Source organism: Anolis carolinensis, chromosome 2, assembly GCF_035594765.1.
Source record: "Anolis carolinensis isolate JA03-04 chromosome 2, rAnoCar3.1.pri, whole genome shotgun sequence".
Taxonomy (NCBI): Eukaryota; Metazoa; Chordata; class Lepidosauria; order Squamata; family Dactyloidae; genus Anolis; species Anolis carolinensis.
This window is the reverse complement of record NC_085842.1, coordinates 81614919-81631796: the sequence shown is the minus strand read 5'-3', so window position 1 is coordinate 81631796 and position 16878 is coordinate 81614919. Positions and strand designations below refer to the sequence as shown.

The 16878-nt window shown below is 37.4% G+C and overlaps 1 protein-coding gene across 11 annotated transcripts in view; it reads left to right on the top strand.

Annotated features, from left to right (window-relative positions):
* Positions 1-16878, top strand: part of dock3 (dedicator of cytokinesis 3) — a 241236-nt gene that overhangs the window by 209215 nt on the left and 15143 nt on the right. For 6 of the 11 annotated variants that reach the window (XM_062970075.1, XM_062970074.1, XM_008105068.3 and 3 more), the window contains 6 exons: positions 1576-1697; positions 2134-2269; positions 3691-3772; positions 9130-9282; positions 14927-15045; positions 16616-16703. In XM_062970075.1, the coding sequence (XP_062826145.1) occupies positions 1576-1697; positions 2134-2269; positions 3691-3772; positions 9130-9282; positions 14927-15045; positions 16616-16703 (700 nt within the window). The remainder of the gene's footprint in view (positions 1-1575; positions 1698-2133; positions 2270-3690; positions 3773-9129; positions 9283-14926; positions 15046-16615; positions 16704-16878) is intronic. The other 5 variants (XM_008105073.3, XM_062970079.1, XM_062970077.1 and 2 more) reach the window with 3 other exon arrangements.

The window sequence follows — 16878 nt, the reverse complement described above, 5'->3', positions numbered from 1 at the left end:
ACTGAAACAAGTTAAATATGTATTTTATAAATTAAGTATCTGTAAGAAATCACATATTTAGAAGGTTCTGGAGGAACAAACTGAATTTCTCCTTTGTTTAATCCCATACAATTTGTATCACACATGTGGGGTGGGGGGAGAGAAAGAAGGCACACCCTCAGGACTAAGACTCCACATTACATGTAATTCTGTGAGTCATCATTAGCGTTTTTTAAAAAACCACACAGAACATAGCAACTTGAAGTTGTACTGTTAAGAGGAAAACCAGCCCACGGGAAACTGTTTTAAACTAATCATGAAGAGTAGTTCCATAATGCAAAATAATTTAGAAATCAGGCTCCATTGATAAACTTCAGTGGACACTCATGGGGATTTAGTTAGCCAGTTTAAAAAAAATGTTTAAAAGCGATGCAATGCTTTTGGGTTGGGTTGTCTGGCACAAGTCTGCCCATGCGAAGCAGGTGGACATAGCACTGAACAAAACATGCAGAATAATCACAGGATGCCTTAAACCTACACCTGTTGATAAACTCTACAAGTTAGCTGGCATTGCCCCCCCCCCCCCAATGTGCGACGGGAAGTTGCTGCTAACTGTGTGAGAAATAAGGTCGAACATTGTGAAAGTCACTCACTGCATGACTATCAGCCTCCTCCCACCAGACTCAAGTGAAGGAAGGGCTTCATGAGAACCACCACTCCTCTTGATGTTCCTCCAGCAGCAGCAAGGGTGTCCCTCTGGGCAGCTAAACTAGGCAATCCCAACTGGATGGCCCCCCCATGAGGGTCTTCCTCCAGGGGCAAACCAAGAATGGGCAACTTGGAAGTCCCTGAACAGACTCAGAAGTGGAGTGGGCAGATCTAAAGACAACTTGGCAAGGTGGCACTACCTGGAGGAATCCTCGACCTTGTGCGACTGGAGCAGAACAAACAACTCCGCATATGTATGCTTACCCATAATGCCCTGCCTCATGTACAGAGGAGGAGTTGTTTAAAGCTGCGGACAATGCGGTCGCTGTTGCCCGCTTTTGGTCTAAAACTATTTAGCTACTTGCGATTCCTTTATTTTACCACTTTTAAATTTATTTATTATGCAATGCTTTTGACACGAAATAAATAAAAGTTAGCCAGTTGAAATGCATGAGGAATCACTGCAGAAATAATGCATGTAAGAAATTTTTACTACATGATTTAGAGAATACTTGCTAAAGGCAAGCTTTCAGTCAACATATAAAACAGAAAATAGTAAACTGGTTATTCTTCTACCTGGTCTTTTGAAAACCCTCACTGAAAAAAAGAACCATTAAAATGAAAGTATGAGAGTTATTTTTCAATGAATTTCAAGATAAGTATCTTTTAATCTGCATCTCACATGGAGCCACTGCTGCTGGAAGGTGAAATATTGCTCGTTTTTAGACTCTGAAAAATAACCAAACATACAGTCTGTCTCCAAAGAGAAGAAAGTTCAATTTTTAAATCATTTCTGCACATATTATAGTGTGCAATGTGATTTCATAAACAATGTTTATATTCCTTTCTACATACAAATGAACTTGTGGCATTTAATATCTATTATAGGAATTGCCTGCTTTGGATAAACTGAGTCCAGCTTGCTCAGGACCCAGCACACCACGCAGCAGTATGCTGGTATCACACAGCCCAATGAGTCCAGAGAGCATCAAATTGGTGCATCGACACAGGTATGTGTTTTTAAACATCTCTACCTAATAAATAATTTGCATACCATATTTTCTGGCAAGGTTTAAGTGAAATAACTGATTTTCCACTAGATACAGATGGTGATTAAAATCACAAGAAAATGAAGCCAAAATATAAATATTTGATATAAATATTTAATTAAACATAGTATAGCTGCTGGAATCATTATTTAGTTTAGCATCATTTTACAGTTCAGTTCTTGATATGAAAAATAAGGATGGTTTTTCTGCTACATTCTATCATTTTACCTCTTGACAGCAAACATAATAGTTGACCAAAAATTGATTGAGGCTAACTGAAAATATCTTAATACTTAAATGAAAAGCAGTTTTTATACATTTCAATTTGGAGGTCTTATGACTAAAACAAAGACAAAGGAAAGTATGACTTGATATTTTTATTGTGTGCTCTTTATAGCCCATTGAATATGCTGGGGACAGTAAGACACTCGTCATCTTCTCTTTCTTCTCATACATCAAGTGAAACCGGAAATCTTGTTATACTAACAGACAGTTCTGTTGGAGAAACAGGAGAAGACATGTACCATATGCAGGTAAAGCTGTAATACAACAAGAATCAAACAAAGAATATGTATTATTCAATGGCCTCCCAACTATCTCAATTTCATAATTGCAATCCTGATCAATCCTGTTATCCCACTTTTTCAGCTGCTTCAAAAAATATCCCAGTTTCTCTCTCCTCCCACTTTCCCCATCATCCCTGGTTTGCTTTAGTTTCTGCAAACTGAGTCCAAAGTGCCAAAGTAGTTTGTATTTAATTGTGTGGAAAAGGTGAAACTTGACTTTCCCAGCAAGCTCGGGCAAAAGCAAAGTGCTGCAGCCTCTGCTACTTTATTTTTTCTCTTCCTCGCTAATTTATGCCATTTTAGCCACACTTTGACATTGGTTAGCCACATGTCCTAGTTGTCCTCAGTGAAACATTATAGTCTTCAGAATTCAGGACAACCATAGCTTGCATAATCCCATCTACTATCTGACTAACAAACTTCTGTAGAAGTAGCTATCCTAGCACAATGTCTAGAAGACTTGGGTTACAAATTGGCAAATCTCAGTTTGTCCGAACGTATCTCCTCCTATGAGCCAGCAAGATCTCTGAGATCATCTGGAGAGGCCCTGCTCTCGGTCCCACCTGCCTCGGAGGCACGGGTGGTGGGAACGAGGGACAGGGCCTTCTCGATGGTGGCTCCCCGGCTGTGGAACACCCTCCCAAGAGAGATGCGTCAAATCCTAACCCTGTTGGGCTTCAGAAAAGTCTTAAAAACATGGCTGTGTGCCCAGGCTTTTAATCAATAAATGGCGAAGATGACAAGGACAGAACTATGGACAAAGCATGAGGATGAATGGATCTGATTTTATCTAATGGTTGCCACTGTTGTAAGCCGCCTTGAGTCCCTTCGGGTGAGAAGGGCGGGATATAAATGTGATAGCTAGATAGATAAATAAATAAATAAATAGGTAAGCCACTGCTTTGCATCCTCTCTGTTCTAGTTCTATCTGGGGTATTTTTGAGGTCCTCGTGGCCTTCCAACACTCCCCTCCATTTTTAGAAATTGGCCTATGCTTCTATTTGGGGGACATTTATTTTGTACATCTTTTGAGTATTGGAAAAACAGCATAGGAGCGAGGCCTTTCAGGATTCCCTGCAGTTTCAGAAACACTAGGATTTCCCATACTGGTTTAGGGGCTTCCTACTAAGAATTCACAAACCTTATGACTGGCCAGATAGCAATTCAGAAAAAAAAATTGCAAGAATGCAGCTTGGTTCTATATTTCTTGGATGAGTGGGAAACTGTTCTCAGTTAATAATTGTGATTTGGAACCTATGAATCAAATAACATATAATAGAAGTCAAGCAATAAGCTCACACCAAAACCCCTCAGACTTTGATCTTGATCATATCTGTCATTTGTATCAAGTCTTCATTAGCCAAGTGTATGTTTTGTCTTGTTCAAAGGCGAGTCCTTCCACCTCAAGCCTCAGCTCTACCCATTCTGCACCATCCCAGATGATCAATTCTGCGCCTCCAAGTGCACGAGGTAAGAATGAGATGCTTTGAATAGACCTGGTGCATAAATTGTTACAAATGGCCAAGATATTTCCCTCTGATATTCTAAAACATACTATTGAAATTTTTCCCTAGCTGAAGTGAGGAATAATGTCCTTATCAGAATGATGAATTTTTCTTAAACATGTTCTTCATTCTCCAGGAAAGATTGGTCTGCTATAAAATTTCTTCTAAGGATATATCACAGTGTTGCTAGTGGGAGATTTCCCTCCCCCCCCCCCACCACCACCAAGGTTGAGCCTATCTGCTCACAAATGCAAATAGAGATATTAATTACTTTCAATTATTTGGCAAACCATTTGAGAGATAATACTGAAATGACGACTAGGGTAAATACCAGGAATGTGTACATCAAGATAAAAGTAAAAGAATGTCTAGCATTAAAAAAAGATAAATCATACAAAATTCATTATTTAATCTTCATTATAAATGAACACCAGGAGAGAAGAAAATATCTGAATTTTCACTATCTCATCTTCCTGGTCTATAAAAGGGAATTATACTATACTGATGTTTTTGTCTTTTCACATGCCCAAGAATAATTTTTCTGCAGTAGTTCTTCTAGAGATGAATGCCACCTTTTTGTCTAGAGATCCTTAAAATAAATGTTGAAGTTTGTGTGTGCTACAAAGCAACAACTGCACTGTCCTCAGATGTTTTGAGTCTATTCCACAATGGTTGAGATACATATATATAGTAGCAGTGAGACAATGAGAGTGATTACAGCTGAGGGCAACAACACATGATTCACATGCAAATATACCACATTAAGGCTGTATCCCCTCTATCTTTAATTGGGTTTTTTAAATTATCGTTTTTCAGGGAATAAAGTATCATAGGGAGCTTCTGCCAGTCGGAATAGGCAATGATGGGCTAAACGGATTAGTGTTCTGCCACACTGCAAAGCAGCTTCATAGGTACTAGATCAAATATCACTGTTGGAAAGAAATAATGGCCTCAATCCAATATTCAGAATAGCATAAATATTTCTTTATAGAAATGACCACCTCATTTGTTCATGACTTACTCATAATGCCGTTGTACACTGGAAGCTGTCAGGTGCTAAATCTGCCTTTTCAAAAAAACTTTTCATTAGGGAGAGCCACCTCTACCCATTACTAAGGTAAAGGTAAAGGTTTCCCCTGATGTTAAATCCAGTCATGTCTGACTCTGGGGGTTGGTGCTCATCTCCATTTCTAAGCCGAAGACCTGGCGTTGTCCGTAGACACCTCCAAGGTCATGTGGCTGGCATGACTGAATGGAGCACCGTTACCTTCCCGCCGGAGCGGTACCTATTGATCTACTCACATTGGCATGTTTTCAAACTGCTAGGTTGGCAGGAGCTGGAGCTAACAGCGGCCGCTCACGCCACTGCCGGGGTTTGAACTTGGGACCTTTCGGTCTCTAGCTCAGTTCTTTAACGCACTTTGCCACCGGGGCTCCTACCCATTACTAGGCAAGGCAATTAATTGGTCACCTAAATACAGGCGTAGTCATAGAAAGGAAAAAGCTGAAAATTCATTTGTGGAGGTGGAATACTTCTATTCCAGCAATTTGTCCATTTGAAACGGTCATTCCTATTGTATTTTTCTCTCTATTGTTTTTATTTATGGAGTAGAAAAGCAACTAGAGGCCCCTTTTGGATATGATAATTGACTGGGAAGGAAAGGCTCAAAAGTTTTCTCGCATTGGGTTTCAATTCAATTTGAAAGCACCTATAGCTGTCCTACCTACCTGATTAAACTTAGCAGTTGGGGGTGGATCACAATAAAATTACATTTCATCTGTAATTCTACCTCTACTTGTAACTGTTGTTATGTCATCATACCTGTCTTTTAAAGTAATTGAGAGTGTAGAATTTCCAGAAATAGCATGACCTGTAAAGCATAGTAAGCAAAAGTATTGGAATTTAAACACTCAAATGCCAGGGCCTTCTTGCAGTTAGGTGACATCTGTTGGAAGTATGCACAGAGAGATCGAACAATAGGGGCATTGCTAGTCTTCAGCTTATGGAGCATCAGTCTCAAACCTATTACCCAGGGCCCTGAGTTTCTGTTGGTGCCAATGGAAGGTTTCTCTGTCTCAAAGAAATTGCCAGCCAAGAAGCAGTTTCGAGGAAATATTGCAAACAGTAAGTTATCCCTACCCTCACATGTTGCACTGCTCCTCAAATTGTCTCTTCTTTCATAGTAACTAGGCATAGAAAATAACTTCACATTGGTGCCAATGAATATTCTTTTTCATTTTAATGCTATGCTAGGAGCAGTGCTGCTAACTAGAGTGAACTGTCCTTTCCCCACATGGCAATTCAACTGAGTGTGTTAAGAGGAGGATTTTTGCTAAGTTGAAGTCCATGGGGCATTAGCGTTCTTGTTGAAGCAAGGAAATAGTAAAATAAAAAGAGGGCAGAGAACTGAAGGAAGAGATGGCAATAAATAGAAAGGAAGGAGGGAAGATGTGTTTATTGCATTCCAGAAAGTTTAAATCATAGTTGGGAAATATAGAGCTTTCTATATATTGTTGAACTTAATATTTGATCAGCTGCAAGTATCCTGGGGAATATCAAGGGTTCATAGGAATAATTAATGTAATTTCACTAGCACTAGTTTAAACAATTTAGGAGAAGAGTGCTAAGTATATCATCATCATCATCATCATCATCATTTTTATCTTAACTGAGACACAAAGTGATTATCCCAACTGTGTGTGTGTTTAATCCTTTAGCATGTATGTGTGTATGAGAAAGATATTACTATGTCTGACCTTAAAGAAATAGTATTTACAGGGATTACCTGACCAGGTCTGTTTATATCTTCCTGTACGCGATTCTATTTGTATGTTTTGGGGTTTCCGTGGAAAATCAGAAGTCTCTGCTACTATGTACAGGTTATTCTGTCAAGGATGCTTTCAAGGAGATTATCAGATTGCTGCAACAATGTTTTTCCAATCTGCTTTCATATGAATTTGTTGATTGGTTATTTGATGGGAGAAACACAAAAACAAAAACACATAGGAATGTGTGCATTGTTGCTCTTATTTTTCCAAATGAGTTCATTTTATACACGTTTAGAAATGTATGCATTTATTCCATGAGATGTGCTCTGTTTATTTTCCAAAATACATACAATTTTGTGCATGTTTAGTTGACGAAACCTGAACATAGCTTTTGGTTGCCTTTTGTTCCACATTTTTGTCTAAGAGTGTAATTTCACCATTGTATTCTGAGCCATCATTATATATCCTAAACAAACTCACAATCTGCAAAACTGAGAAAAGGAGTAATTCACCCCTCCCCCAGTAATCTGCAACCTCTTTGCCTTTCTTTCCAGAATCCTATTGTCTCTTTCACTTCCCCTTTCCCTATTCTTCCTCTCTCTGACCTTACCTTCTTGCACTTACTTGGTCTCTTCATTCCTATTATTATATTATTATCTTTATTTATATCCCGCCTTCCTCCTCATGGGGACTCAAGGTGCCTAATGAGCTTCCATGTCCCCATGCTCTGCCCCCTTGACAATCCCCTTCACCTTCCATCTTGTATTTAGAACTTCTATCCTAACAGGATGGCACATTGCTTTATTTCATTCTTAAGCTAAATTATGTAGATATAATGGCTGATATCTGGGATAACTTACTGAAGAAGAATTGTGTACATTTTGAAACAGGATTTGATGGGAGTGAGATGTGGAAAAACAATAGATAAAAATCTCCCGCCCCTCCTCTCAGTCACTGTTTCAGTACTGTCATTTTTTAAATTCAATTTTGGTCCAAATACTGCCTTATTTTATGGGGTAATGTGGTGGGGACTTTCTGGAAACATCTACCAGCTGCTTTCCCTTTATGCATTCTTTCACATCATTGCAAATTAGTTGTGACTGAAGAACTACTGTTTTGGGATTATCTTAATCAGCATGCCAATTAACTGAAGAATTTATTCTATAGGCTGACTTGGCCTTTTTTGAAATGTAAATACATTCTACTAATTACTATACAGTTTCCTTGAATATATAAGTTATATGCAGTTTTGTACTGCCTAGGTTTGCTGCTGTACAATATGCATTCAGAAAATGAAATTCCAGCGGAACTGCTCAGTTATATCACCAGCGAGTAATGTTTCCCACTCTGTTATAAAAAGAATGCTTCCCTTTCCAAATGAGCCTCTCTTTTCATAGTCAAGCAATACTTCATTTATTTAAGTTTTTGCTAGGTAGTATAGATATAGCAGTGTATGTATCAGGTGGATTGAAGTGCACCTGATATGTATACGTAATTCTACTGCTTAGCAAAAGTGGGAAAGCAGTTATAATCAAAGTGTAATAAACGGAATAAATAAAATTGAGTGAATTAAATTGAATAAATGATGGGGAAATAGGTATGTGAATGTATTGTTTAAGCTCCAGTATGTCAGCTCATTGGATCAATAGGATTATTTGTATAGTATAGGTTGGTACCTGTAGCGTTTGACAGCCATCAAATGTGCATCTTTCTTAGCTATCATTTTACTTCCTAGTAGCCTTCCCTATTTTGTAATCCCCACTAGTGTTTTGTAGATATGTGAAAGAATATTCACACATTTTCTTTTTGCTGACAGGAAATGTTTTCTTGATGTGCAAAATAATGCCAGGCACTGTCAAGATTAATTCCTACTGTATTTGGGACAAAACAATGTTCTCTGTGCAAAAAGAATGTATTTTCTGAAAAGTTTTTGGGAAAGCAGGAAAATACTTGACATTTTCTTTTTAAAGCCCTGAAATGCAAAACAAAATTGCAAACATTCTTATAATCTTGTTCAGTGGGAAGAAAACATTTGAAATGTTTTGTTCTCATATGCAATAAAGAATTAATCTAAGTTTTAAATACTCAATGCATAGAAATTAATGGGGTGGTCTATATTAATGAGAATTCAGTTGATATGTCATACAGAATTTTTCACTGATAACAATGTGTTAACCAACAAAATATGAAATGGCCAAAAACAATTTTAACATTGTACTTTTGTATTTCCTTATTATTTTTATCCCTGCTGTTTCTGATATGTTTTAAAATATTGTCACTTTTTCTCAGACTGTTTTCTAAAAACAAATGAGAAACAATGTTAAATTCCATTAATGTTAAGATAAAAACAAATTGTAAAGCCTCAGTATGGAATGAAATTCGGTACTGAAAACAGTGTGGTTTTGTTTATTTGTGTAGATTTAATTTTAATGGTTGTTTGATGAGCATTGATGAGCATGGGTGCTGAACCAAGGTGCAGTGGATAAGTCACATTCCAAGCTCTGCCAATATGCTTCAATCCTTTTGTATTTATTCATATTCTTTTTAATTTAGTGCTGATGAAAGGTGCTGGATTGACAACACTGGAGGCTGAAGCCCTCTATTTACCCACAGAGCAGATACATCATGGGCGGCAGCAGTGCAAGCTTCCCCACACTGCCCCCACCAATGTGCCTCATCTCTGTCCTGGAGGGACCACCTCTAGAGGTGAGAGGATAGATTGGTCTCCATGACCCACTCCGTCCTTGGCCTTTCTGTTGAGATCGCCAGCAGAGGTACCCGTTGGTCATGACGTCTGCCACCTTTATCAGTGTGTTTCACTGACCTTATTTAGCACTGAAAGCTTCTATAGTGATTTGGGAGTTATAATAGAACCTTGACATAATGAATGGTGATGAACACGTATTTTTCAAGGTTAACAGTTAGATTAGAAATGAAAATTTATCTGGCTGTTGCCAAGCATTTCCAAGCATGGCATGATTTCAGTCAGCGCCTTAATTTCCAGCTAAATCTCCAGTATTCTTGATGTTTTAATGAACTGAGATCAAACATAGTTGAGATCCAACTAGATTTTGAATGCAAGAAATCTCCCACTTATGTCTTTCTTGAAAAGTATTAAATTATAGTGAATAACATCCAAAAAATTTATGTCACTTACAATAGAATACCATATTGTACATAAATATAATGTAATCAGCCTAATACCAAAATATTATGCTGTACTGCTACTAAAGAAGTTCAAAAATAGCATGCCTTATCCCGTTTTCTTAAATAATATGTATACATGAGTACAAAGACAAATCTCGGAATTATGTTCTTGATTTATCTGTATAAAGCCACTTCAGTTAATCGTATTAGCAAATACTGTAAATCCAAGAATCACTTGCATCTTCCTATTTTCTTGAGTATATTAGCCACATCTGAATTGCTGATCTCATATATGGTCAAACCCATATATGCGTTCAGAATACTGATAAGATCGTAACAGCTCCCAAAACCAACAGTTGTTTCTGAATCACAGGATTAGGGTACAATATTCCAGAGTAAAGTTATCTTCAGGTGTGTTGTATGATACAGCACTAATCATGTTTCTGAAAATTTTATTTTTTAAGTTACCTAAATATAAATACACACATCTCTGCTTTTAGTCTGTGCAGAACACATTATTGCTGGAATCTATCATTAATAGGGCTAGGGGTAATTTAGCCTTGCTTCCACAAATGTCTTTGTCACATGAATATAATCAAGTGTGAAGAAGAGACATTATTTCCAAAACTATTAATTCTGTAAATTGAAACCACTATTTCCTTTTCAACGTGAGCAAAAATGCAAAAACCTTAAGATATAACAGAAACAAATGCACACACACATGCATCCACGCTTACTGTAAGCATCTGATGCCTTTGGAAACAGCTCCCCCTCTGCGTAACTCAGTGGGAGCTGTCAAGTCGTTCTTTCTGTTCTATTTAGTTTTCTTTTTTGTTGCCTTGACAGCAAGTCACAGCTGTTTAATCAGCACCATACAAAAACATTTAAATGCCAAGATTTGTACTTAAAATTAGCTCTCAGAAGGTCCCAGCAAAGCTGAATGAATAAATTCATATTTGGGCTACAGTCAAATTATTTACAATCTGAGCACTATGATACTTCCAGAACAATCCCCGTGCTTACTCAATTTCACTGTGCTTAGGTGTGCATTAGACTGCAGCCTTAAGACTAAAGCCTCTTGCTACTCCCATCTTAGGTAGACTCATTTAATAAATTTGATAAGTTAATACTATTGATTCAGTTGATTTACACTGGTTGGGAAAGGCAGTTGAGTGTACATCTAGTATCTAATGCTAGCATCTGCATAAAATACAATTTATTGTTATCAAATATTATTTAGTATTTATGCCCAAGAATATTGGTTGTTTTTCTTGTAACAACCTTATATATGATCTATTTGAGAGTTAGCATGCTAGTATGCTTAGGTGTTCCACATACATTGTTTCAGTAAACCATAAACACTTTGTAAAGCCAGTTAATATCCCCACCCCCTGGTATTTTATAGTTAGGAATAGTTGAAGATCAAGATGAGAGCACAGTTGAGTTGCAATTTGAACAGGGTTGGTTTGATTTAAATTGATTTAAGACACTTTTTTGAACGACTCAATTATTTCAATTATGGTCTCTTGTGTTCTGGCTAAATCAACTACACACACACACACACACACACACACACAAGATTTATAGCGACTTTGGTACATATATAAGCTAAGCTTCAAAGTCTTTATGCATTCTCTACATGTATATCCCATATAGAATATCTTGCAGTGCAGCAAACATTTGAAGAATATTGGATTTAAATTAATACATTTCTAAAAATTGGTCATTTTATATTACTGTATGTAATTTGTACCAAATTCCTGTGCTCGTACTATGCAGCAAAACGTGCTAACTTTTCAGATCAGTTGTTCCCAAGCATAGAAATTATTTCAACATATATGTAATATGTTTCGGTGAAAATGATTACAAGAAGAATATACTTAGATGCCATTTGGTGCAAACTACACCATTTTAATAAACCATAGCAGTGAAGTGCGCTTTTGAATGACAGTGCCAGAACAGATATTCTTCCAAACGGTTCAGTTTTATTCTTCTGCTAGGCTCCACAGAATTACTGTACTTGCACATCTGGATCTGGATCAGTCATAGCATTCCTTTACAAAGCAGTCCAAAAGGCTATGTCCCAGTTTTATTCATAGGTGCACAGACAACTCTTTGTTCGGGCAGACATCTGCATGAAAATAAGAGGAGAGACAACTCTTGCTGCTTCCTTTTCAATTCTGTATTGCCCTGTGCCCCTTAAACATAGCACAAAGGGTTGAAAGAAATCTGAAATAGTACAGTAGAGGCCCAGGGATGTTTAATATGAAAGGGAAATTTAGGAACTTAACTTCCCCTCTGCCCCAATTTCAGTCGTAGAGATTTTCACTAGATCAGCAGGCATTTTATTGACACAAGGTTCACATTAGATATGCTACATAGTAACACACTAGTCCAAAATTTTTTAGTCCATCTGAGAGTATGAAGATATAAAATCAGTATTCCTTAGTGCACTCCAGACATACTATACTTCTGAATGTCAGAATTTGTTGAGTAAACGGAGATAAATGTTTCTTTCATGCCTGCCTCAGATTTTCCTAGGAAATTTCATTGGCTACAAGGGGAGATAAAAAGTGTCACCATTTAATTCAGTGAGGCACTTTATTAGTTCATCCTCATATGGAAATAAATATTTTATCATATTTTTATAATGGCTTTATCTTTATGCTTCTGTATAGTATATAGTAAAATGGAATTATATGAAAATCTCTTGAGATTTAAGAAGAGCAAAGTTATATCTGAACCCATAATAGACTCTATGTGGATATCCATGATAGTGAACCAAATGGGATGTCTACTGCTAGAAAGAATCTATGTGAAAAACATGTCAGTTGTGGGAATATTTAAGTGTTCTAGCTTTCAAACAAATAATTTAGTTGCTAACAGAAGTGCCCTTGATGATGATTTTTTCACTGATAAAAAAGTGGCATAGATATGTACAAATCATAATACCATAATTTCTTCAGAGCCCCGAGTTTCCTCAAATATATGGCACATAACAACTGTATCTGCATTGCTGAAACATGGAGATACACAATATGTTTTGTGCCATATTGCAGTTGCTGATACTCTTAAAAGAACAGTATTTTATATTTTGTCACGCAGAAATAGGACTATCTGTGAGTAAAAGAGAGAGCATTACATGTTAATGCATATTTAAATCAGTATTATGTATAATAAGATGTTGAAACCTATTTGTGTTCTATGTTGTGAGACTGTAGTGAGCATTAAGAAACAGTATCTATTCATACAGCTGAGCTTGTGTTTCTTTGAGCTTAGTATCAAGGATATTGCAAAAATGTGAGGCTGCTGTGCTAACTGTATTGTTCCTTAGCCTTTGTGCTAAATTTCCGTCTACAGTTTGCATGATCTGCTTTTGTTTATGTGAAAACCGTATCAAATAGAAATAACAGTTGTGATGGAGTGGTTCTATTTGTGTAATCATGGAATTTTGCGAAGGGGAGCATGTCACCCCAAAAGCAAGCATGGCTGCACAATATGTTGTTTGTGCCTGTCCTTGAGTTACAAGTTAAAGCCCTTATCTGCAGTTCAGAATGTGCATTATATTTTGCACATTAATAAATACATCCAGTAGAGATGAATTCTTGTGCTCTCTTTATTATAAAGCTCTATAATGCAGTAGTTGTTCACTTCAACAAATAACTTTTATTGAAGGACTTTCCCCATAGAATATGACAATACAGTTTCTTCTTTCTGAGCAATGGCTACATCCAGCCTCTATGCCCCGACTTTCAACTGCGCTCCTCCATTCTCCCAGTTGAGGGCATCTCTATAAAGGGAGTGGCAGAGAGCCGGGCTTCTTGGTCTGCAACCACTTCACCAGGGCTGCCACCTCTGCCTCATAACAGTAGCATCAGGGAGGAAAAGCAGGCCGTGACAGGAGATGCACATACGAGGCTCTCCTGCCCTTGGTTTCTGTGTTTTGCCTGGGCAGACTAGAGACTAGCAGCAATGACAGAGCACAGGGCCTGTTTTTCCTCTTTATTGCTACTAGCTGGGGTATGTAAGGCTGAGGTAGCACCCTGGTGGACATCGGCAGATAACAAAGAGGCCAGTGGAGCAGTGGTGGCAGCAATCTCAGCAGCCCAGTTAGTAAGTGAAGGAGGCAGGGTGAGATGGGAAAGGTGCACAGTCTTGTCTCTTTCAGTCAGTGCCACCACACATCTGAGAAGGAACAAAGGAAGCTCTGGCCTCTTAGAGTCAACAAGTGTGTTAAATACAGGGGGAGGCTTAAGATGCTTCTAGTTTCTCCACTTTCGTGGGAGTCTTGTACCCCTAACCCTTGCATAAATGGAGGGCTGGCTGCACACTTGTAAATTATGCAGTCAAATCAGTAATAAATGTAATGGAAAGTGCTAATATATTACTGAGGAAGAAAATGAAAACTAAAGCTTTTACAACATTTATACAAATGGATACAATTTCAATCAAGCTTGTTTAGTACTTAATTGTTATATCGTATCTAAAAACAAAATCATATATTGCTATTTGAGCTTCAGTGTATATATATTTCTGCCTCATTTCATTACATAAACTGATAAAATTGTTATGAAACTGAAAAACACTTTGGAGTCAACAAAATAAATGCATTGTTGTTTAGTAGATGTAGTGGTATGAAAAAGGGGTGATATTTCAAAGTGTCTGGGGGAGGACTTTTGGCCCTCAGGATGGGAGCCACACTAAGTCTATTTCCAGTTTCTCAAAGTTTTCTAAAACTAGGGCTAATATGGGGGGAGATAATCCCTGTGACTTATTTAAAATCTTTAAGAAGCAAAAAATAAAAACCTTTTTTCCTTCAAAAATATTCACTTAGTTTGGGGAATACTCCCCCCCCCCCCCCGTGGTGGTGCTCTTATAAAAGTATGGTTATTACTGGTGCAGCTATCAGATGCAATTTTATTTTAGTAAGATTGGGCTTGCAGAAGACATTCCTTGACTTGCTGAAGTGTATGCTTATAGGTCTAGCAGTTTGTCTGTGTTGCTTTTTTGTTATGGGCTGAGCCATAGAGCAATGACAACTATGAACCATAATCTGCTAACTGAAATCATTTCATCTTACGCTGAAATGTAATAAATGTTTCATTATTTGCAGCTCACTTGTCTCAAGAAATTTAAGTGACTGGGTCAAAGAGAATCTGTTGTGTGTTGTCATGTATACGTGATTGTTCTCACTTGTTTACAGGCTCTCCCTCTCTACCAGATAAATATCGTCATAATCGAGAGTTGATGATGCTGCTACCGGCACACAGAGACCGACCTAGTAGTGCCATGTATCCTACAGCTATCATGGAAAATGGACAGGTAAGGCTTTCGGTATTTTCTTTTTCTAAATATACTCACTGTGGCACAGAATTCGTATACCAGTCATTTTCAGAACAGAAAAGGTTAGACGTTTAATAGGAGCTAATGAACTGAAAATCTTAAGTTAGCTTTACCTCTGTGGAAGGTCTTGTTCCCAATTCTTTCCTGCTTTGTGCAAGGCATGGCATGCTTGGCATTATTCTGGCTACTATGTCATACATTGCACCATCTTTTGACCTATGTTTCTTTTCTGCCTTTTCTTTTGAAAGAAATGAGAAAAGAAGAAAGACTGGGACTCTTAACATGTAGTGTGTGGGTTCACACAAGCTGGTTCTGTTTCTTGATTGAAAGATGGAACTAAGTATCATTTCCTTTCAGGGAAATCACGCTTAAGAGGAGCTCCTTCACCACTACTCATAAGGAATAATATGTGAAGGTCTCCTTAGTCTTTCAAGCAAAAATAAATATTGTTTCTTCCCTTATCCATCTTGCAGAATTAGGCATTCTCTCTTTCTTTGTTCAACAGTTTATTATAACAATAAGCTAAAACAGCTTAGGAAGAGAGATCAATCTTGAAAAATTAACTGAACATTAAAAATCGGGAACCGCAAGAAATCTATAGGACCGTATGGACCAATTGTATCATCTGTATTGTTCAAAAAATAATTTATAAGTGCCAAAAGCTGAATTAATCATAACTGGAGTAGACCTATTGAATCGATAGGAATTACATATGTGTTAATGCACTATTCAACAATTTATTGAATAAGTATGCATCACACTGTGGAACTGATTCAATCGGACACCACTTTAACTGTCATGGCTCAGTGTTGTAGAATTGTGATAGTTGGAGCTCCAGCACTCTGGCAGAGAAGGCTAAAGATATTGTGAAACTGCAGCTACCAGGATCCCACAGCATTAAGCCATGACAGTTAAAGTGGCATGAAACTGCATTATTTCTACAGTGTAGACACACCTTTAGGCCCCATCTACACGGACCAGTTTCACATGCAGTTTTAAACAAAGTGATTTCGCTGTGCAGATGATGACATAGGAAATCCTGGAATTGGCATGAGACTTGATGGTGGTTATTACACAAACCATAGAGCATTGATACATATTAAGAGCTTTCTTGCATGCACTTTAGTGGGAGTTTGTTGTCTGGTTGTCACAGTTTGAAGCTAGCTTCGAACTGCATTAAATGATCAGTGTAGAAGTGGCCTTAATTTAGGTATGGTTGAGACCAACATGATGCTTATCAGAGTTTAGTAAAGAATTATATATTTGGCTAAGTGCATGGCAATTAGTACTTAATTAATATTTAGTTACAACACTAATATGCCTGGAGAACCTATCCATGCTGCAAGAGCCATATTGACATTTGTTTAGGAAAAATAAACTTGTACAAGAACTAAAAAGCAAGTTGATGATTGTAATATTCTGACATTGTTTTGAGTCATATATTTCATTGTAGAAACAAATATCAACCAATTCTCTTAGAATTCTGTATTAGCAAGAATGTCAGTGTTTGTTCTCAGTGCTTTTCCACTGGTTTTTCCTTCTGTCTTAGCACCCAAATTTCCAGAGAGCATTGCTCCAGCAGGTGATTGGACCATGCAAACCCTGTAGTGACCCCAATCTGTCTGTAGCTGAAAAAGGTATATTTTGCTGATTGCATATTATTTTGCTTATGTAAACTACTGTTTTTTTATTATACTAGTTTAACATTAATAGTTTATGTTGATAGCAAATGGCCTTATGTCTAATCTCATAAAACCAGCTCATATATGACACTACTCACTGAAATAAGTATATATTTTGTAAGTTTTTAAA